This window comes from Taudactylus pleione, unplaced genomic scaffold (assembly GCF_031769625.1).
Source record: "Taudactylus pleione unplaced genomic scaffold, aTauple2 ptg000592l, whole genome shotgun sequence".
NCBI lineage: Eukaryota > Metazoa > Chordata > Amphibia > Anura > Myobatrachidae > Taudactylus > Taudactylus pleione.
Window position 1 is genome coordinate 730,051 of NW_028284994.1, and position 22,292 is coordinate 752,342.

The following is a 22,292-nucleotide window of genomic DNA, read 5'->3' on the forward strand; positions in this document are numbered from 1 at the left end:
CATTTATTTTTATTTAAATCTAAAAAACTACATGTGGATCTTTATAATGTACTTACTCACTGCTCCACTGACTTCTCTAATGAGATAATTACCCCAGATATTTCCCACTTTCAAATATGTTTCTATATTTTACCTATGGAGACATTTAAGAGTAATAGATGCACAAAGCTTTGTATATAGCTGATTCTAGGGATTTGTTTTCACACTCTGCATGTGTCCTAAGCTGTATACATAGTTTTGCATACATGACTCAGAGTGGAACCTTTCTCAGCTATTTCTTTGTAGATTTAACAACCATCTATAGGCATAATATAATGGGCATTCATGGGTGGTAACTGGGCAGTGACATGGGAATAGATGCAAGAGAACCATTACGTTGGTGTGTCAGGTAACATGTAGCCAGAGTTACTCACTATTCTCAGCTAGGCAGATGCATTGAGGATGCTGAACACAGACTGATCTCCTGTACCTAGTATGAGTTAGGTGTAATTGGTGATGATAGTGATTACAGATGTTCTTGCAAATTGAGCAGTGGATGTACTGTAGTAAATTTAATAAAATGCCTACTACTTAGAATATGAGCACTTAGCATAGCAATAATAATAATGTAGAGAACACCAGGTAAGTGTATTACAAAGGAATGCAAAAAAAAAAAAAATCACAAAATAAACATCTAATAATGTTAAAGACTATTATTAGTAGAAATGAACAGGTCTCGTACTCTGAGAACCGGACCCACCCTAACATAGGGTACAAGTCTGGCTTGCATTTTCACACCCAATTTGGATCCCAAAATGTGGCAAAGCATCATCTTCCCTTTGGTGGATCTCGCATATTTTGGCTCACATATAAAAGTCCTTCCCCACATTCGGCCAAAATTTCACAAGTAAAATCTGATAGAGTAGGCAGTGTAGGCAGGACTCTTAGTGAAAGTTAGTTAGTTAGCAGCAGGTACTGTAGTGCGCAGTCAGGTCCCTTCAAGTCTGTATAGGCTGGGGCACTGTCCATTGGGAGGAGAGAGAATTTCAATGTGTGTGACACTGTCAATAGTCACAGCTATAATATTTGTCTTTTGCAACCCCCTCAAAAAAAAGATTCTAATTAGAATGGACTGTTTGTGAGAGTGCATTCATCCAACACACAAAGACTGTGCTAACTTGTCTTATGGTCAGTGGGTCCAGTCAAGGGCCACTGCCATAATATTTGTGCAGTACAATGGTGTTAGCTGTTGCATCTCCACTGTGGGCTGAAGGCATGCAAGCCGCGAATAGGTCATGTGTAATACATGTACGGCAGCAGTGCATAACGGTCACTGTTATCAGCCTCACCACTGAATGCATTAAGACACATTGGGCACTTGTTTGGAGGGAGTTTATGACCCGGCAATCCACTGTCCCACCTGCAAAGTCCAGCACAGTCCATCAAGCAGCCCCATGCTCCCTGCTGACAGCACTCAGGCATCAGAGTTAAAGTTGGGCACTTTGAAATTACCTGAGAGCAGTGGCCCCTTCCAGAAGGTGGGATACTGTCACATGCTGGTTTCTATGACTCTATTATCAGGTGTCCTTACAGGCTTTTGTCATACTCACCTGCACAACTTTCACCCTCCAATGCAGGCCTGGTGTTCTCCCTGGCAGCTCCCTTGCCTTTAGTCCATGTTCACCATCAACTTGGAAAGAAATCTCTTGGATGTCCAACCAATACAAGAAAGGCAGGTCCCTGTCACTTGACTGACTAGACTAATCACCGACAGGGGCACCCTATTAAATCTCTCAAGTACTAGCTATAAATTGCAATTACAACTTATTTCCTAGAGGCATCAGTACTTTGGCTCCAGGTTCCTGTATGCTTTCTAGTTTACCCTGATATTCTTCAAATATGCACTGAACTATCCTGATATCCTGCTGGACAGTCCTACTAAATCTGCATTGTGCAAACCTGATATCCTTCTAGGTCATCTTGCTAACTGCATGGTGCAATCCTGCTATTACTGTGCTTTATTACTGTAAGTGCATTCCTACAGAACTGCCTGGTACAAACCTATTTTTGTTACTTGCATACCATATACTTTTCTGAGGAAGCTGCATTCCTGCACCATGTATAGCTGCAAACTACAGCTGCTTAAATATACACAGCAAAAGGCTGCTACTACCATCTAGTCTGCATGAAGGGTACTATGATACAGCCATCTAGTTTCACTAACATTCCAGTCTCGATAACTAGCCCTAGGAATTCTTACCCAAATTCACATTCCTCCTAATGCCATGATATTTGGTCAATATCTGGTTCACAGGATGAAATAGGCAACAATTCTAACTTATGAGTTGCTAGAATGAATTTGCTGTTGTTTATAGTTATTATTTTTATCTTCATAAATTACTTAGCATAGCGATCTCCAGAATGTATACACATTGCAATCAATTAATGGTAAAAGGGAACGTTTCAACACAAGCTGATATTAAGTAAATACTTTTAGTTACTATAATATGTTATTTTTTTCTCTTAATTTTTAGTGATAGATTTTAAGATGTGTTAGAAATATTGCTGCAAATGCCTCATTTAGATGTAGTCTGTGCTTAGCTAATATAATAAGAGTATTGCACAATGAAACTCTTGGATTTATTCAGGATAAGGTATTTTCCGTGCATGTGATCTTAGGTCTGATTATGAGTGGCTCTGCAGTGGCAGACAGGATGGTAGTTTAAAATAACCTATATGATGTTACAGATTGCTTTTATTAATAAAGAACTAGATCAGAGACCTGGGGGCAGTCAAGTAAATGGAGGTGGAGTATGTAGTGGAAGAGAGATTGATTGAGTAATTGATTGATTGAATAATCATTATTTTATTACTTCTATAAAAAAGCAAAGAAGTAAAAAATGCTATTAAAAAACAAGCACCCAAAATGGATGAAAGTGGTGCATTAATTAATTGATTCATTGATTAATTAAATATAATTGATTGATTAAATAAATAAAATTAAGGCCATGACAAATTACATTGTTAATAGACAAGGATTCTGCACAAGGATTGTAAGTGAAGCCAAGGAAATTAATAGTTGCACTGCAGAGCAGCAACCACCAAATCAGTCTACCTTATACTAACAAATATTATAAGGCTGACCTGCTGGCCATACTAACTCCCCCCCCAATTTGGGTAGCACACCTCTGTAGTGCATTTATGAGGTGCACCAGAGAGTATGAGTATGAAGGTTAATACAATAACACAGGGATGGGGGTAGTGCAGAGGACATAGATAGGGCTAGGTTAGTGTGGGGAGGGAAGACAGAGTGCACTAGAGGACTCAGGTAACTGGAGTTTAAGGTGTATATGTGGAACATAGTTGATCTACATGGTGTAATACAAGTAGTGTGTGGCCTGGTAGCTGACGTACAGTCTGCCTGTGGGGTCATGTCCAACCCTGGATATGGGTGCTGTCCTTTGGCCATATTATCATCACTCAGGTGGGCAGGTTGTTCTTGAACAGTGGGATGTTGCCAAGTTGTATGTGCAGCATCAATGTGGTCAGACCTAATGCAATTCAGCTGTAGTCCTGGCATTTTTTAAGAATCAAAGGCTGCCTACACATCTGACTATAAATCAGAATCTCCTGCCCATCTGTACCCTTATTAGAATGCAAAAAACTACTTTAACTATACCTACGGATTGACCAAGTTCTACATAAAGACCTTACATTCTGATATTCAGCCTCCATTGCCCTCCTCTACTCCCTCCCTATATTAACCAGTCTATGACCTCCCCACTACTCCCATCCCTGTGTCCTGTCTACAAGTTTATTTATATTAGTTGTAGTATGGTATGTACATATTGCTGCTTTGTTTTCATATTGATTTTATCATCATCCCATATTACCAGTGTGTGATATTATACTACCACATTTGCTACTAATTATCAATTGTTATTGTTCCTAAACTAAATTATATTATTGCTCATTATGCTATACTTGCTTATGTTCATCTATAAACAGTTATGGATAGCACTGACCTTATAGAACAAAACAGTAAGATATAATTTAAGTCAATGTAAAATAATTTAATTCATTAATAACCATCATTTTAGAAACAAATAGAAAACTGGTACATATGGGATTGAATAAAATAAATGAAAAGATTATTTTCCAATTGTGGTAATGTGCACATATAATGAATTGAATATGTTTCAATAGAAAATGTTTTTTATCAACTCCAATTACTATTTTATATAAATTGGATAACAAAGACAATAAACTCCAGCATTTAGAATTGTAATTGTCAATCAAAGAGGTTTTCCAATTGTAAATGAGGCTAATTACCAGTCTTATCCAGCATTGTAATGATGCTCCTAGAGTAGGAGGGATCTTGCAAAATTAAGGATTATATTAATTATTGCTCCTTATTAATCAGGCACATAGGTGATCTTGCTTGCCTGAAGCAAGTTTAGGTGTATAGCCATAGCAGCTGCTATGAGACCTAATGTCAATATACAGTTCTGAATGTCTGCTTAGATGGGTGTGGTATAAAAGATTGACATTGTTAAGACTGACAATCAATCAGTTGACATCAGGTGGTTGAAAGGCAATAGGTTGACACGTACAAAAGGTCAACATGGACAAATGGTTGACACACAAATGGTCAGCACAAAAATGTTTGACACATTTTTTATTAAATTAACCCCATCCCTCCCCCTAGTGCTTAGCCTAACTCTAACACTCCTCCAGTGCCTAAACCTAACAGTCCTGTCCAGCACCCTAACCCTCTGCCAAGTGCCTAACCCTAGCCTTCACCCTAACCTTAAAAATGTTGAACAAAATTGTGTCCACCAGTTTTTGCATTGACAATTTGTGTGTCAACCTTTTTCAATGTCGGCCAGTTGTAAGTCATCCTTGTCCCTGTTGACTTATTGTATGTATTGGTGTTGAACTATTTACTGTCAGCCTATTCATTTATGATGTTCTATCAGAATATTATTCAGATGACCCAATGATTTAAGAGCCAGTGCAGCCATGGATATAGCAACAAATCAAACATTTAACCACAGTCTCTGACAAGTTTTGCTCAAGTATAGAACCTCCATTTTATTAACTAATTAGTTACCATCTGTATTGATGGGTGTATTTGATAATGTTTTGATGCCTACTAATAATAACAAGTAGCAGAAAGGCATATTTTGCAAAAGAAAATATAAAATATTAGTAAAAGTTGATAAACACTTTGAAACAGGGTATAGCATCTTGCAGATTGTTATTCACTATAGAACTGCAGAGGCTAAAAATATATAAAAGCTCATAGATATAGAGATATGATCTTGGTTCCAATCAGACAGGGAGTCTCCAGGTACACAGACCAGGATAGGCCCAAGTCTCAGTTTTTCTTTTATATATAGTGATAACTTCTTCTCTGTACATATAAACACATCATTAATCAATTATTCAATCAATTAAATCAATCAATGGATGCTTTACCTGGCTTCTACACTAGATGTTTGCCAGTTCCACGTCTTTGTTTTATTATTTATAGTTAATCTATTCATATAATCATTAATCATTCAATTAATTTACTCAAAGGCATACTTTACCTCACTTCCACACCTTGTGTTTGCTAGGCCTTGTATCTGTTTATTTTCTTAATAGTTATTAAATGTTTCCTGTTCATATAACCAATCAATCAACCAATGCTTTACCTAGCTCCCACTATAGAAATAGTATATTATTTTCTATCTCCACTAGTCTCAGGCTTCTCATCTAGTTCTGGATTCATGAAAACATCCCATAAAATTGTATACATATGTGTCCTGCTACATCTTTGCTCCATACACCATGTACCACACCCTATTAGTTGTGCTTTGCCATGTCATATTGAGGTAACTTGAATCAAGTAGCACAGGAATAATGTTAAATATATTTAATGATGAAGACCCCTATATATAGTATTGAATCAAATTCACATGGGGGCGCTACCACTGACATATGCAATTTACATATACAAAATAGAAGAGCTGGATTGGAAATGTAATTTGTGGTGCACAGATAATTTCAAATATAACTTTTATTAGAAACATTTGAATACATATATAGATAGATAAAAAGCTAATTTTTGGATAAAATGAAGATGAAAGAAAAGAATGATAAATGATTAAAAATATGCTGTGTGTGATGCCTTCACTGTATGTCTTCAACTATCAATTTAGTAAATAAGCAATCTTGAGTGTGTCATTTTATGTGTTTAAAACTGATTCTTATATGTAGTTTGAATATTAGCAGACTACATATAAATACATGTATATAGTGATACTCACCATCATTTAACAGACATGTGGAGAGAAATGGGAGCTATCTTTTTATATGATATATGATGTGTGAAGGATAGATATAAATCTCTTTTAACTAAATATAAGCTGTCCTAGTTACTGGCTGATCTATAGCTCAGTCAGTAAGGTGCCTGTTCTGTTCACCAGCAATACCCAGGTTCAAATCCCAGTCAGCTGTCCCAATTCAAGTGTCAATTTCAAGGATATTACCTGAGATAGAGGTTAAAATAATTATACCTTTCGAATATAGAGTTTTTTTCCTACAGTTGAATATTTATATATCTATACCTCTATTTGGAGCAATCTGGTGCATGCAAGGGACTCTTTATTCTTGGGAACCTCTCTTTTTTGATAAACCAAGTGTAATATTAACTTGATTATGATCAATATAAATGGAGATAAATGGAAAACCTCAATGAAATAGGGTAAATGTGTGTCACTTATCTCTACTACATTTACAGCTGATAAAGTCTGAATTTAGATCCTAATACATGTGAGGTTATATGTGGCTTTTTGATTGATAAAAATCCTTATCGTGTTGAATCCTACCACAAATTCTTGACAGGAACTTGCATATACATATTCCTTGCTATAATGAATCATAATATTCAGACTACATATAAGAATCATTTTTAAACACATAAGATGACACACTCAAGATTTTTTATTTAGTAAATTAATAGTTGAAGACATACAGTGAAGGCATCACACACAGCATATTTTTAATCATTTATCATTCTTTTCTTTCAAAAATTAGCTTTGTTATCTATCTATATACATATTAAAATGTTTCTATTGTAAGTTATATTTCTATTGTAAGTTATAGCACTTACACAGTAATGACATGCATTATAAATTAGTAGTGGGGTCTGAGCAGCAGTGTATATGACCATCACTGAAATACAAGTCTCAGCCCAGCCCAGAAAGAAGTAATTTTGTATGACAAACTGACTGTGCATTTTATGCAGCACAGTCATGGCAATGTTGGCACTGCTATGCCACTAGGAGTTTGTACAACATGTCACTAATTGGTACTTATAAGTAAGTGTTAGTGACCTGTGGACAGTGGTGGTCTTAGAAACTAGTAGTGGTGTTTAAGCAAAAGTGGATAAAATGATCACTGAACTACAAGTGAAAAATGGAATGAAAAATAGTAAAGTGTATTAAAAAATATTTTCAACAAAACAATTGTTGTCTGTGTTGTTCCGTTTCCATAAACTACTTATCACAGCTATTTGCTTATTAATGACTACACACTGTTATGTTTAAGTTTCATACATTATAGCCAGATACTTTAATATAGTGTTTTTCCCTCACACAGGTAGAGATGGGAATTGTGTAGTCTAGCCCTTTATCAAATTAACCAGACAATGCTGCAGAAGATACTCTATTTCACATAATTATTACACATTCTCATCTCATCTTTTTTTAGTTGATTTATAACACACATATGAAATTTGTGGCTGACCGGGACGCCGGTGACAGTCTATAGATGGTTATGTTATTCCACTGAGGGATTATTGATTATCAATTGCATTTGAGAAGTGCTTTACAAACCAGTTGAGTGACTAACTCCAGATCACCATCAGTTCCCTCTGTTTGTTCCTTTTGGATCTGCCATGCTCCATTAATAACACTTAATACCAACTGCTATGCTTTGCTGCTACATCTGCTGACTTTTAACCTCATTATTGCCTATTATGGCAGTCTGCATATGATTTTAACCTGCCTTGCTTTGCTACTAACATTATTAATGCACTGGAACTCTGATACATTTGTATCTCATCATTAACCACTGGTTCCACTCATTGGATATGTGGTCCTATTAGCCTAAATATATGTGTACACAAAGATTATTACTGTAGGCTTTATTTGGATTTAATTAATTCTTATGAGATCCTATGTTATTATTACTTTTTGAGCTCATGTGCCTTTACTGGTATTTATTATAATATATTTTACCATTTCTATATTGTAGTATATACATTTTTTTGCCATTGTTATTAAAATATTTACTAACTTTAAGACACTGCTACAGTGCTTTCCTTAGCTAGTTTTTGTTTATCTCCTTGGGGGAATCAGCTCCCCTGCATTTAGGTTAGCTACAGTAATACTGTCATCTATTTTAATCATTGCACTGTGTTTGGTTGGATTTACTCATTCCTTAGCGACTGGGTTCTTTTTCTTCTGTCATCTCATCTTTAACCACTTAACTGACATTTTTTTTCTAAAAAAATGCTCAGAAATTGTCGCTTTTTAAAAAATAATTAATTAGGTTAAGTACTTTATAAAGTATATTGAAATATTTTATTTTAAAAAATATACCTACGGGGTCTTTTGCATCTCCTCCAACCCCTCTGTCCATAGGTCCCCATTGTAATTTACCATCCCACCCCACATCAAAATAGCACCCCCTGGGGTCAAAATATCCCCTGCATTTACAACACTTACCCTCCTAGTTATGATAGCTATACACAAATATAATATATATATATATATATATATATATATATGCATGCATTTTTTTATAATTTCTCTTGGCTATTTTTTATAATATATATATGTACAGTATATACATATCGAGAATCAGCCTGCACTTGCATCCTAATAATGCATCTTCAGGGTGCTTACAAAGGACCTGTTAGGCCCCTTTAATATCCATTATATTCCCACAGAAGGAAGGAAGCACTCACCACTTAAAAGAGAATGTTCACTTATTATTCATGACTTAACATCATTGTATGTGTACAAATTTACCATAAATCTCTTAATATGGTTGACGTTTCTGGTCCAACATGAACCTTTGTCAAGACCTGAATCAATAGCTAAAGTAAACCAAGACAATTAATGATAGCATATGATCTGTGTTCAAAGCAAAAAAGTGTACTGTCTACCAGGCTCCAATATGTATGCACATTTTACATCTGCTCCATTTGCAGAGCAATGTGGTTTTGCCATGGTGCAAAGTTACTCAAAGCGTATTATCAGCCCCGGTTTGTGTGTCTGAGCTATGGTTATGCAGTTAACAAAATTGGAGGTATAAAAAAGTAAGTAAAGCATTTATAAATGGTTCAGATTCAGGCAAATCTGTTATAACTAAATTTTTGGGAACCTTGTTGAATCAAAATCAGGAGCTGCTTCCTCCTGCTAAAATCAGACCTAAAAATTAAGCAAAGTGTCATATTGCCAGATATAAAAATGTGCTTTTTTTTGGTATTGCGTATAATCTGCTCCCTCCTAATCTCAAGTGTAATTTTACATTAGCAACCATGGGGATAGGAGTCATAGGAACAGATTATTATGTGGTTATTGATAAATTTGCCAATTTTTCTGTTACTCCAACAAAAGTGAGTAACAGAAAAATGGGCATATTTAGCAATATTATTTTTACAAAAATAATGTGAATATAGATGTTTTCACACACTTTAACTTATTTTATTATCACTTAAATTTATCAAAGGGCTTTTGAAGCAGTCATTGTAAAAAATTACTCCAAGCCCATAAATTTACATTCTTTTAGTGAGCAGATCACATCTCACATACAGTACTTGTAATGGGAAATGTGATCTGCTCAATATGACTAAAATAAATTGTAATAAAATAACACAGGGAGCCTTGTGATTACACAACCTGGACATGGCATTATTACAGGCCATAACTAGGGTGGTGAGGACTGTGCCATGGCACAGGGCATTGCAAGGCAGGGGGCGCTGTTTGGGCCTGTCAATTGTCCAGTTTATTATCATTTTCACTTTTAGCTTCCTCTTCTTTTAGCCCCAGTACCTCCTGGCTTCCCCTATCTCTTACCTTGCCCTTCCCCATGAGGCCATGGCTCTTTTTCAGGTATACTGTCTTATGTCCTTATATTAAAAATTGTAGGGGGCGCCAATGCTCTCTCTGGCACAGGGCACCAAAAGTCTAGTTATGGCTCTGCATTATTAGGGCTTTCCTTCATTTAAATGACTCCTGCTCTGCTTTGACAAGCAGAGCAGTTCTGGGAGCTGCCCGAACATAGGGAATCTGCATTCAGCAATGTACTAGCATGCACAGCTGATTCATGCTCAGTGTCCAATCACTTTTGTGTACATAGTGTGTATTGTAATGAGTGTCCGAGAAGCTGGCTGCTTGATTTGTTTCACTCCTTTAGTGGTATTGCCCTTCCCCTCGAAAAACAATAAATCCAAAAAGCATTTAATTGTTATACTGTTGTGTGAGGATTCATATAATTACATATTTGATAGCAAAAGTTTGCTTTGAATACTTGGCTGTGTATTTCTTTTTCTTTTCTGTTTTTAAAATAAATTCTTTATTTAGAAAGCTCTCAGAAAAAAACATGGACAGACAAAAATACAATAAACATTACAAATGAGCTATTTTTCAAATGAAATAATTAGCAACAAGCATATGAAGGGGTTAGTAGAGGGTGGGGAAGTAATTGGGGGGAAACATGACTACCAAGGGAAGAAAGGTACCATGGAGAATACCAGATGCTGGACAGGAAGCATTAGATGGAAAAAAAGAAACACACCACTTGGTTAGCAGCAGAAACAAGTATAAAGTTATTTTGGGGGGGTTTGTCACAGATAGGTTAGATTGGTGGAGCAGACACATCCAACACACATGGATCACACATGGATAGTGAGCATGGAGAGCAGAGGTGGCAAAGTGCCATTGTAGAAGAGCCAAGGAGCCTATACCTGAGAAAACATATGGCCTCTATCATGAAGGTAGTAGGTAATATTTCCATTTCCACTATATGCCTTATTTGTGACTTTAAGGCAGAGAGGGTTGGTGGAAGAGGGTTTTTCCAGTTGTGAGCACTCAAACTTCTAGCAGCAACTAACATTTGGGATAACAATTTCACAATGCGGTTACTAAGATCAGGAGGTCAGGAAGGGGGTAACTTAAAAAGAAGGTCCATGGCTCATTTGGATTCAGGGATTCCAATGATAGTGTTCAGAAGAGCATGAGAGTCGGGCAGGTCCACCAGATATGGTAGAGGGTACCTCGAAGGCCACGTTTTTTCCAACAGAGGGGTGAAACAGAGGAGAACATATGGGAGAGCCACACTTGGGTATAGTACCAGTGATAATATAATTTGTTAGAAGATTATTGAAGGTGAGTAGAGATAGAGGTTTTAATAATTGCCAGTATTACAGTATGTCATCCCAAGCCTCTTCGTCAGGTTCATACTTGGGAATTATTAGTAAGGAGAGCAGCATCAATGAAAATGCTGTATATTTCAGAGATCATCCCTTTAGACTTAGGACTCTGTTTATAGTGTCATTCAAAACTAATGACATCTCGGAGAAGCCGGGACCTGTGGAAAGGAACCTAAAAAGTAATGTATTTCTGAAATATTCATAGGGATTTAGGGATAGTGTTGGATATTACAGTTGTTAGACTGAGAAAGAAAGCCGGAGCCCCTGTGCATTAAAATCAGCAGGTAATTTAAGGGACGCTATTATCCATGACTTTGTGCAAACCATATGTAATTCTGGGGGGAAATTAGGTTTACACCATATGGGGGTAAGAGGAGATATAGAGGTGGTAAGAGCAACTTTATGTGAGTATAAAACCCATATGCATAAAGCAAATTTAAATGTTGGAAGAAGGTTAGATGGTAGAGGATGATGTTTCTTTTGTAGGCCTCATAAGGAGGATAGGTCTGGGGCATAGGGATCTTTATAATGAGTGCAAGGTGTGCAATGCATATGGGCCCCTGGGTCCAGGGGGCCCCACACTGCATACCCTGCACCCACAGGTAATCATACTTACTGAAGTGTTGCTTTTCAGTGCCAGACTGGCACTGCAGAGCAGCAAACACTCACTGGAAAAATGGCGGTGGTTATTTTCCAAGTGGTCTGCACATGTGCAGAAAATATGTCCCCGGGAAAGTAGGCACAGGTGCCATTTGCCTGGAAACCGGCGCATGCGCTGTGGATTCTGGCATGAAGCCAGAATCTACAGTGCTCAGTGCCGCACTGAGCAGCTGACAGAGAGGAGGGGGCCCAAAAAGAGGCCTCACACAGGCCCACTCATCTCTTAAAATGCCCCTGGTCTGGGGAATTGATATAGTTAGATTCAATATCAAGCCAAAACGTTGTTCCATTGGGGGAGTAGGAAGAACAATTTAGGAATAGCGTGAAGCCAGGTAGTAGAGTTTAAAATCAGGGAGACCTCTACCTTCCTTGGAAATAGGTTTTTAAGGATGGTCAAAGATAGCCGAAGGGGTTTACTATTCCAAATAAAATGGTTGATGGATTTCTGAAGATTTTGTAGGAGGGTAAGGGGAACGGCCACTGGCAAGGACTAGAAAAGGCAAATCAATTTATGAAAAATATTAATTTTGACTGCAATGACCCTGCTCAGCCACGAGAGTATAAGCCTTTTCTAGATCCACTTGTAATTCTGTAAAAGGCTGTGGAAAAGTCTCCTAATATAATAGATCATTACAAGGTATTTGATTTTGCTATGTTGCCATTTAAATTTGTAGGAGGATTTGATGGCCTCAGCATCTTGGTGGGAGATATGGAGGAGCATTATCTCAGATTTAGAAAAAATTATTTTATATCCAGGGAGCACAACATAGTGGTCTAAAAAAATTGTAAAGGTTAGGTAAAGATATCCGAGGTTGATTGAGAGTAAGTAAAATGTTGTTAGCAAAAAGCATGATTTTGGAAGAGGTATTCCCAAAGTACACTCCATGGATGCTAGGGTTTAGTCAGACGAGAGAGGCCAGAGGTTCTATCACCAGGGTGAAGATCAAAGGGGAGAAAGGGCATCCCTGCCTAGTACCATTTAAGATAAGGAAATGGTTGGAGTGGATAATGTTGATGTAGACAGTAGCAGAGGGAGTAAAATAGAAAGTCATGACACCAGTCAGGAAGTCTCCCAATATCCCAAATGATCATAGAGTTTGGGACATAAAGGTACAGGAGTTCCTATTGAATGCTTTTTAAGCACCAAGAGAAAGGATAACAGCTGGGGATCTCCTAGAATTGATTGTAAGGATTAAATCTATGGTCCTACTTGTATTATCCCAAGCTTGATGTCCTAGCACAAAACTGACCTCATCATAGTAACCAAGGAGGGAAGGACCTGGTTACATCTGTTAGCTAACATTTTGGCATATATTTTAACATCTAGGTAGTGGAGGTAGATAGGCCTGTAAGTAGCACAATTGTGCAGGGCCTTACCTTCCTTAGTCACCACGATGATCCTGGCCTCAAGCATATCTGTAGGGAAGGAGTCCCATGTAGAACATCATTAAAAAGGGAGTGCTTGTGGGCAACCAGATGCCCCATACATTTTTTATAGTATGCAGCTGTAAAGCCATCAAGTCCAGGGTATTTGCCCGACTTTTGCTGTTTAATGTAAATTACTATTTCGTCCTATGAGATCTCCTCACTCCCCTTGATTGCCTCATGGGACAACTGAGCAAGATTGTAAGCAGAAAGAAATTCTTAAATTGCTGTATCAGTGGGTGGGACAGAAGCAGGGGGTGAGTCAGACTGCATGTTTTACAAGTTACGGTAGAAGCTCTGGAATTCAGAACAAATAGCTGATTGGTTTTGAAGAAAGCAATTTTTGGAATTTTTAATCATGAGGATGTTTTTATGTGTTCATGCCGCACAGAGCCTAGATGCCAAAATCTTAACAGTCTTTTCTCCCTTTTCATAAAAGGTTTGGCGTAACCATTTTAGACATTTAGCTGTGTTTTGGGTAAAAATAAGAGCAAGAAAATGGCAAACAGTGACAAGCTCTTGTTGAAGAAAAGTGCTAGGGAAATGTTTATGTTGTGACTCAAGTTACTGGAGCTGGATAAAAAGGGAGTTAGTATGAGTTATAAAGTATTTTAAAGTTTTAAAAGCTATACTAATCACATGCTCCCATAGAACAGATGTATGGGCCAACCAGAAAGTGGAGGGAGAGCATTTCATTGAAAATTATCTGAAAGATGGGTATTAAAATGGGTTATCATATCCTGAAAATTAATTATAGTATCATTTAAATGCCATGTCATTGGACAAGGATGTTCAGTGATACAGGAGAGGTCAGCTGAAATAGGAGCATGATCAGACAATATCAAATTATGGACATCAACAAGTCATAGGGCTAAGTCATGGCTTAGCATTATCACATCTATATGGGAAAAAGAATTGTGCACAGAAGAGAAGTTATAGTTCAGAGTGAGGGGCTATTAACCCACCAGTAATCATAGAGAAGCTGAGAATTCATGAGATCAACATTGGAGTTACGGAGATCAACCCTGTTGGATTTTGTGACCCCCTAGAAACAGATGATTGTCATGTTCAAAAAGCAAAGGAAACCAATAAAGGGAAAAATAATTAGGTAGGTCTGCTAAATAGGATAAGAGTCTAAGACCATGGGTGTTGACAAAGGGGAGGGGAACTATGCACTAAGAAAGCACATAGGTCAGCAAATGTGTACAAAACCCTATAGGGGCATGGCAAAGGTGGGTCGCATATCAATAGTGATGTCATAGAGAAGGTAGGGCCCTCCCACAAGCCCTTAAAAGTATGAGAAGAAAAAATTGAAATATCATACAGGGGAAGTATAGGGAGATAAAGAAAAAGAAACAAATAAGAAAGGAGATCATTAGAGTAGAGAAGGTATAGGTAAGCCAAAGTTGTGTAAAAATGGAAAACAACTTAAGGCGGGGGACATAAAAATAGGAATGGGAAATGTAATAGAAACATGAAAAATAATAAACAAGGAATGGTAATAAATTGAGGGATAAATTATCCCAAACAAGACCTAGACATAAAAAAATAGACAGGATATGCACACATATAGACATATACAAGTGAACAGTTCAGCATAGTCTCAAGAAGGCCGTAATGAGCAAAAATCTAGAATATGCACTTATATAGATAACCATTATAATGTAGCTTCACAAAGGTATAACTAAATAAACCTCTGTAGATACATTAAAGATAGACTAAAAAAGTTCCAAAAACAAATGTTGAGGTTACAGTATAGACTATCCATAATTGGGAGTGTCCTCACAATTGGAGGGGCACCACCTTTAAACTATAAAAACAATGCAACAGTAAACCTTTAGAGTGTATCAGATTTCAGGGATTGGAGTGGAAGACTTAGAAGATGCAGGAACAGTTGACCATTCAGATGTAGGGGACGTTGAGTCATCTGTCGAGACCTTTGGGGGAGGAAGTCAAAGGATGTAGGGAGAGATTGAGCTTCAAGGAGAGATCGATACACATGTAGCTGGTTCTGGTGCCATATTAGAATGTGGAAGGGTTATCCCCAACTGTATCTTATTACATTATGGGGAAGCATGGTGCCCAGAGGTTTAAAGTCCAAACGTTTAGGAAGAGTCAAACGGGAAACAATCTGAAAGAACTGGAGAGTAGCATCCTTAAAGGGGACTGAAGGGAGCTTGCAAACCTCCCTCATTATGGTCTCTTTGGCTGTATAGTAGTACAAATGCAGAATAACATCTCGAGGTTGAGAAGAAGATTGAGAGTGCAGTTTTAGCACATGTTGGGCCCGGTCTAGGAGCAGGTGATCTTCCGGAGTAGAGGGAGAGAGTTGCATGAACAGGCCTTTCATTCTCAGTTTCACAAAATCCCCTACTGAGGGGCTGAAAGCTGTGGTCTCGGGTTGAGGAACGTATCAGAGTCGAGGGGCCTGGATGTGCATTCTCTTCATCTCTTGATGAGACTTGACCAAGAATATGGAGTCTAACCTGCAGGGAGGTATTCACCAGTGACACCAGGATATGGGCTTAATCTGCACCCAGCAAGCAGGTCGCAGTCCGCTGTTCAGGGATCTGATGCAAGTGGGAATAGAGAAAGACACATCGCTATGGTCTACTGGTAGAATAATACCTATACCTGTGTACAGATTAGGCACAAGGGAATGGCTTCCTGGAGTGATACCTGGGGAGAATAGTGAGAAGTTCCACTGAGGAGTAGGATGCATTGCTGACAATGAAGGTGATTAGGAAGCGCTGTTGACACAGGAAGAGGATGAGGATGCGCTGGTGACACTTGAGGAGAATGAGGATGCACTGCTGGTAGAGCACTGGCTGTAGGGAGTGCAGACACTGGAGCTCTGTTGATACAGAAAATGGATTCGGGAATAGCACTTAGATTAAAATGCACTTAGTACACTGTGGTACTGATTCAGACCTGCTCGTTAGCAAGCAATCGGTTATTGCTGGCGATGTTTCCTAATGTGCACATGCGTTTACTTCGCATTGTGCATGCACAAACTAGTATGAGTGATCGGGATGCGCTTGCTTGCCCTGCAAAGACAGCACAGTGGAATGAGTGACAGGAAAGGCCATTTGTGGGTGGTAACAGGGGCAGGCCACTGGAAACGGGGGAGTGGAGTTGCAAACGCAGGTGCGTCTCTGCATCTTAAATCCATTTCAGAAGCGTGCATAATTGATAGGCAGCATTATAGTACATGTCACGTGGTTGAATTATACACAGAAGTGCTCGCAGTGCTTGCGGTAGGGTACAGTCAACCACAAGCAGTCTGGTCAGTTCCAATGGACCCCGATGTACCGATGGTTGCATACACTTCCAGGAGATGACGTGCACAAGTGGGCATCTTATGAATGGCTGGTGGGCATCATCATACAAAAAGTGATTGCTTATCAAGACATAGTGGGCATGTGTAATGCCTTGCCATGTGATCGACTGCCTTGATGTCACTTAGCTGAATATGCATACAATGGGAGCAAGCGGCCAAATCTAGCGAGCGGGTCAGAATTAGGCCCTGTGTGCGAATCCTGACAAACTGGAGAGCGGTTCAGTTTTTGTACACATTAATGCATATTGAGGGCCCGATTCAGACACACTCACTAAGCTGTGTTTGCACACAGCAGTATGCAACCAGAGTATGCAAATTCCTTTATCGCACACTAAGATATTATTACGCCCACTATGTCTTAATGTGTGATCACATTATGAATTTAGATGCCCACTAGCCTGGACATAATATGCCCACTTGCACGCGCCATCTCCAGGAAGTCTATGAAACCATTGGTACAATCAGCTGACTTCGAACCCATATGCAGTGCTTGTGGTTGACCATAGCCTACCGCAAGCACTGCGAGTGCTGCAGTGAGTTAGACAGCTAAGTGATCATAATTATGCACGCCTTTAAAATGGTGTTACAATGCACAGATAAACCTGTGTTCGCACAACCACACTTCTGTTTCCATCTACCTCCTCTTTCACCACCCATAAATGGCCCATCATGTCAATCAGGCTTGCGGTCTGCCTGTGTGCAACAAGTGGGTGCTTCCCACTCGCAGTGACTGGTTCGCGCATGTGCACTGTGTTATATACTCAGATTGTGAAAATATGCTGGCTAGGAGCAAATGCAGCCTAGCGAATGGGTCTGAATTGGGTCCGGAGTACACAGCATGAAAATCCAGACAAACTGGAGAGATGTTCAGTATTTGTACACAGTAGTGCATACTGAGTACATAGCATGAGACTCCAGACACACCAGAGAGTAGTTCTGTATTAATTTAAAAATAACTTGATAGCAAGTATGGGAACCCGGAACGGAATGACAACAAGCTTAAACAAGAAGTAATGATGTTGCACAGGCAACTTCCTGATGTCCAGATCCTGGTATATATAACCTAAGGTAGCAGTTCATAGGAGAACAGCATCAGCTAACCAAGACCATGCTACAATTGGTAGAAGGAACAGTCAGGCAAAAAGGACCATCATGGCTGAGTCCTTGATGGCAAACCTCAGAAACATGTACATGGAGCTGCACATGGAAGTCCAAAGGCACCTAAGGCACAATCCTCAGTGTGTCACCCTTCACTGCACCTGATGTCTGACCACATGATAGGTAAGGGGATGGCAGTGCTGTGGTCATTAATGGCCGATCCTAGGCCAAACCCTAACAAGGCCTTTGAGATAGAGCTCAAGGTGGAGGAGCTTGACATCTCCAGGAATACCTCTGTTGCAGATGTTGTTACATTGGACCCTGTTATCTTGGTCTTCTTGGCCATCTTGAAGTCTTGAAGCTGAGCAACATCTTGGCATTGCTGTGTGAGACCAGCATAGTAAGATTGCTGGAATGTACCCACCTCCTCAACTCTACATTCTAGTTGGTCTGTTCTGGAACCAAAGGCGGAAATTTCTGCTTGCATGGTATAGAGTGCCTGAACAGACTTTTTCACATCTTTGAGTTCTTTAAAAAGAATAAGGAAGTCTCTGCCAGTAATGGGAGAAAGGTTATCTTCCTCTGATTCTGCATTAGAGTGGTCAGCAGCTGAATCTGGCATGACATCTTTAGTGACATACATGTGCTTATGTTTTGTGGAGTATGGTGTGAGGTCACTCGCAGAGGATTTCTTCCCTTTAGGCATGATGGACATGCAGGCTCCAGGAGTGACTGGAGAGGGTGTGTAGAACAAGAGCAGCACTGGGGAGCTCCTTAATAATTTCTGCCAAGAGACAGGAAAGTGCTCACTGTGGGCTGAAACAATGGGCGCTTCTCAGATGGCTGGAGGGACTTCCATTATAGCAAGACTTGCAGGAGCATTAATGTGCTCAGCCACTGGTATTTGTAAGAGCCACACTGTACAAAGCAGAGATGTCCCAGCTGCAATGGGTGCTTGAGGGAGCAGTTTTTCAGCAAAGAACCATATTAGCAAGAGGGAGGATGTGAGAACATGTGAGAGAAGGCCGCGCATGTCTTGGAGTGCAGGAAGGTCCCTCACAGGGAAAATAGCTATATAGGTGCCCATTTGTGGTCTCTGAGTCCCTTGTTAGCGCTGAGGAAGAGGGCAGCTGCAATGAGGGCCATAGGGCTTAAAGGGCTGTAGGAAGATGGCAACCACACATGATTCATGGGTCCTATCATGGATGTCTCTGGGGGCCCCCGGGGATATGTGTATGCCTCACCTGGAGTCTCAGCCAGCCAGTGAGAGCCCAGAGGGTGTAGGGAGCAGTAGCCGTGCTGGTCCACAGAGCTCTGAAATTGGGCCAGGGCTTCTGGAGAGGGTGCAGGCCAAGGTGACTCTGGAGCTGCAAATTACTCCAAGGATCCAAGCAGGAGGGGCAGCATCAGATATTTGATAGCAAGTAACAAATACAGAGAGTGCTGTTCCTGTGAGCCACCACAACAAAACAAAAAAAATAAAAAAGAGATAATAATAATAATAATAATAATAATAATAATAATAATAATTATTATTATTATTATTATTATTATAATAATAATCCTGCAATTGCAGCAACATATCATTGTAATCTTTTTGCCACTTGGCTCCTATTGTAGCATCCTGTGTCTTAAATTATGGATCATGAGATAAGACAGCACATCACTTTTTACACCTAAGTTTGGACCACAATGTTGCATCATACTATAAATGAGGTCAACAGTGAGACATAGTGTAAATGAGGCCCAAAGTAATATATAGTTTTAATAAGACCCATAGTGATACATACTGTAAATGAGGCCCAAAGTGATACATACTGTAAATGAGGCCCATAGTGAGACATACTGTAAATGAGGCACATAGTGAGATGCTGTAAATGAGGCCCATAGTGAGACATACTGTTAATGAGGCCCATAGTGAGACTTACTGTAAATGAGGCAAATAGTTAGTCATTGGGCCTGATTCAGAGCTGAATGCTCTGACCAGAGTGCTCGCTCTGAATCAGGGCCATCCCAGCTAAATTTGGAGCGGCCTCCTGGCCGCTCGCATAGCTGTGGATGACCACCCACAGCTTATGCGAGAGGCCAAAAAGATGGTCACGATGGACAAAGACGATCGCGACCATTGGGCTTGCGACAAGACCCTGCGGTAGGGTCTCGTTTCCGCAAGCCCAGGAGTGATTTGGCTCTGTCAGAGCCCAAATCACTCCCACTGACATCATTACTGATGTCAGTGGGGCCAGACTCAGATGGTAGGCGTTCCCGGAGAGGATGTTTGGAAAGCCAATAAACGCTGTATAAATTTATATGTCTTCACCATTTTAATGAAATCCAGATCCATAACCAAAATCAAAACACATTAGGGTGGTTCTGCAAAATCAAATCTAATGCCAAAACCAAAGATGTTTTTAGTCAAAACCAAAGCTCGGGAGCTCTCGCACATCTCTTGTATGACTATAAGCATTGTTTAATTATCATATATACATTTATATGGACGGATAAGTTGCTGAAAAGGCAAAGGGTGAAAACTACATTTCTTAAGAAATTTCCATCTGGTTGTAACATTACAGTATAACTTACCTTCCCATGTCTCCAGTGTATAGAGGATCCAGGGAATGGCTTGTCACCCTTTCCAAATATTTTAAGATCTACAACATAACGTGATTCAATTGCAAATGATATCCAATTCTCAAGATATATAGCAGAAGTAGCTTCCCCAGTTTTACCAAAAAGTGTATGGTTACAATTCTCTTCTTTATACATAACCTTCTCTAAGTATCTATGGAGCTTCTCAAAACAAAAAGACAGAGATGGAATATGTAAGAAAGAACCATTTATGAGCAGAATTTACAGATGGTATAATACAGTATAGTGATGGTTATGCTATATGCAGCAATGATGGAGGTAATTATAGTCATAAAATAAACACATATTAGCACATAGCTCATACTGCAAATCATATTCATCATATCTTTACCATGTGTTACGTCTGTTCTCTGATCAACCACTATGGGCAAAATTTACTAAGCGGTGGTTTGACGGCGGTTTCTATTCTATTCTAAACCCCGGTGGTTTGGTGGCGGGTTTTATTCTGTTCTAAACCCCAGGAGTTTGGTGGCGGTTTTGCAGCAGTTTCAAAATGACAGCCCTGTTCTATTCTATTCTAAAATGTGTTTTGGCGGTGGTTTTGCTTTCAGCAGATTTACTAAGGCCAAAACCACTGCAAAACTGCTATGAAAACACATTTTAGAATAGAATAGAACAGGGCTGTAATTTAGAAACCACTGCAAAACCACCACCAAACCCCTGGGGTTTAGAATAGAACAGAAACCACCACCAAACTGCCAGGGTTTAGAATAGAATAGAAACCGCCGCTTAGTAAATTTTGCCCTATGTATGGTACTGCACACCATGTGTTATATGTAATCTCTGATCACTCCCTATGAATAGTACTGCAGATCATGTGTTACATGTGCTCTCTGATCACCCCCTATGTATGGTACTGCAGACCATGTGTTATATGTAACCTCTGATCACCCCCTATGTATGGTACTGCAGACCATGTGTTACATGTGCTCTCTGATCACCTCTGTGTATGGTACTGCAGACCATGTGTTACATGTGCTCTCTGATCACCCCCTATGTATGGTACTGCAGACCATGTGCTATATGTGCTCTCTGATCACCCCCTATGTATGGTACTGCAGACCATGTGTTACATGTGCTCTCTGATAACCCCCTATGTATGGTACTGCAGACCATGTGTTACATTATCTCTCTGATCACCCCCTATGTAAAGTAATGCAGACCATGTGTTACATGTGCTCTCTGATCACCCCCTATGTATAGTACTGCAGACCATGTGTTACATGTGCTTTCTTATCACCCCTTATGTATGGTACTGCACACCATGTGTTACATGTGTTCTCTGATCACCCCCTATGTAAAGTACTGGAGACCATGTTTAAAAAAATAAAGAAGCTGCTGCCTCTTTCATGGGTGCTCTTTACCCACCCCCAGTGTAAAAAAATCAACAACTATTTCTCTGTGCATTTAGACACACCTGTTATCAACATAGGTGTGCAGGGGTGCTGTGCTACTGTCTGTCAAGGGGTTGCTTCCTCTTTCAGGGGTGCTCTTCACCCACTTCCAGTGTGAAAATAACAACATTTTTTTTTCTGTGTGAGTTAGCCACACCGGTCATCAACATAGTAGCACAGGGGTGCTGTGCTACTGTGCTGTCTGTCAATGGGCTGCTGCTGCATCTTTCGGGGGTGCTCTTCACCCACCCCCAGTGTGAAA

General features: G+C 39.5%; 1 protein-coding gene across 1 annotated transcript in view; it reads right to left on the reverse strand.

Moving 5' to 3' along the window:
• LOC148481193 (vomeronasal type-2 receptor 26-like) overlaps positions 1-22,292 on the reverse strand; it is a 132,143-nt gene that overhangs the window by 16,620 nt on the left and 93,231 nt on the right. Inside the window, exons 7-8 of the mRNA XM_088453812.1 lie at positions 20,571-20,638; positions 18,283-18,774 (exon numbers count right to left, since the gene is read on the reverse strand). Coding sequence (XP_088309938.1) covers positions 18,283-18,774; positions 20,571-20,638 — 560 coding nt within the window. The remainder of the gene's footprint in view (positions 1-18,282; positions 18,775-20,570; positions 20,639-22,292) is intronic.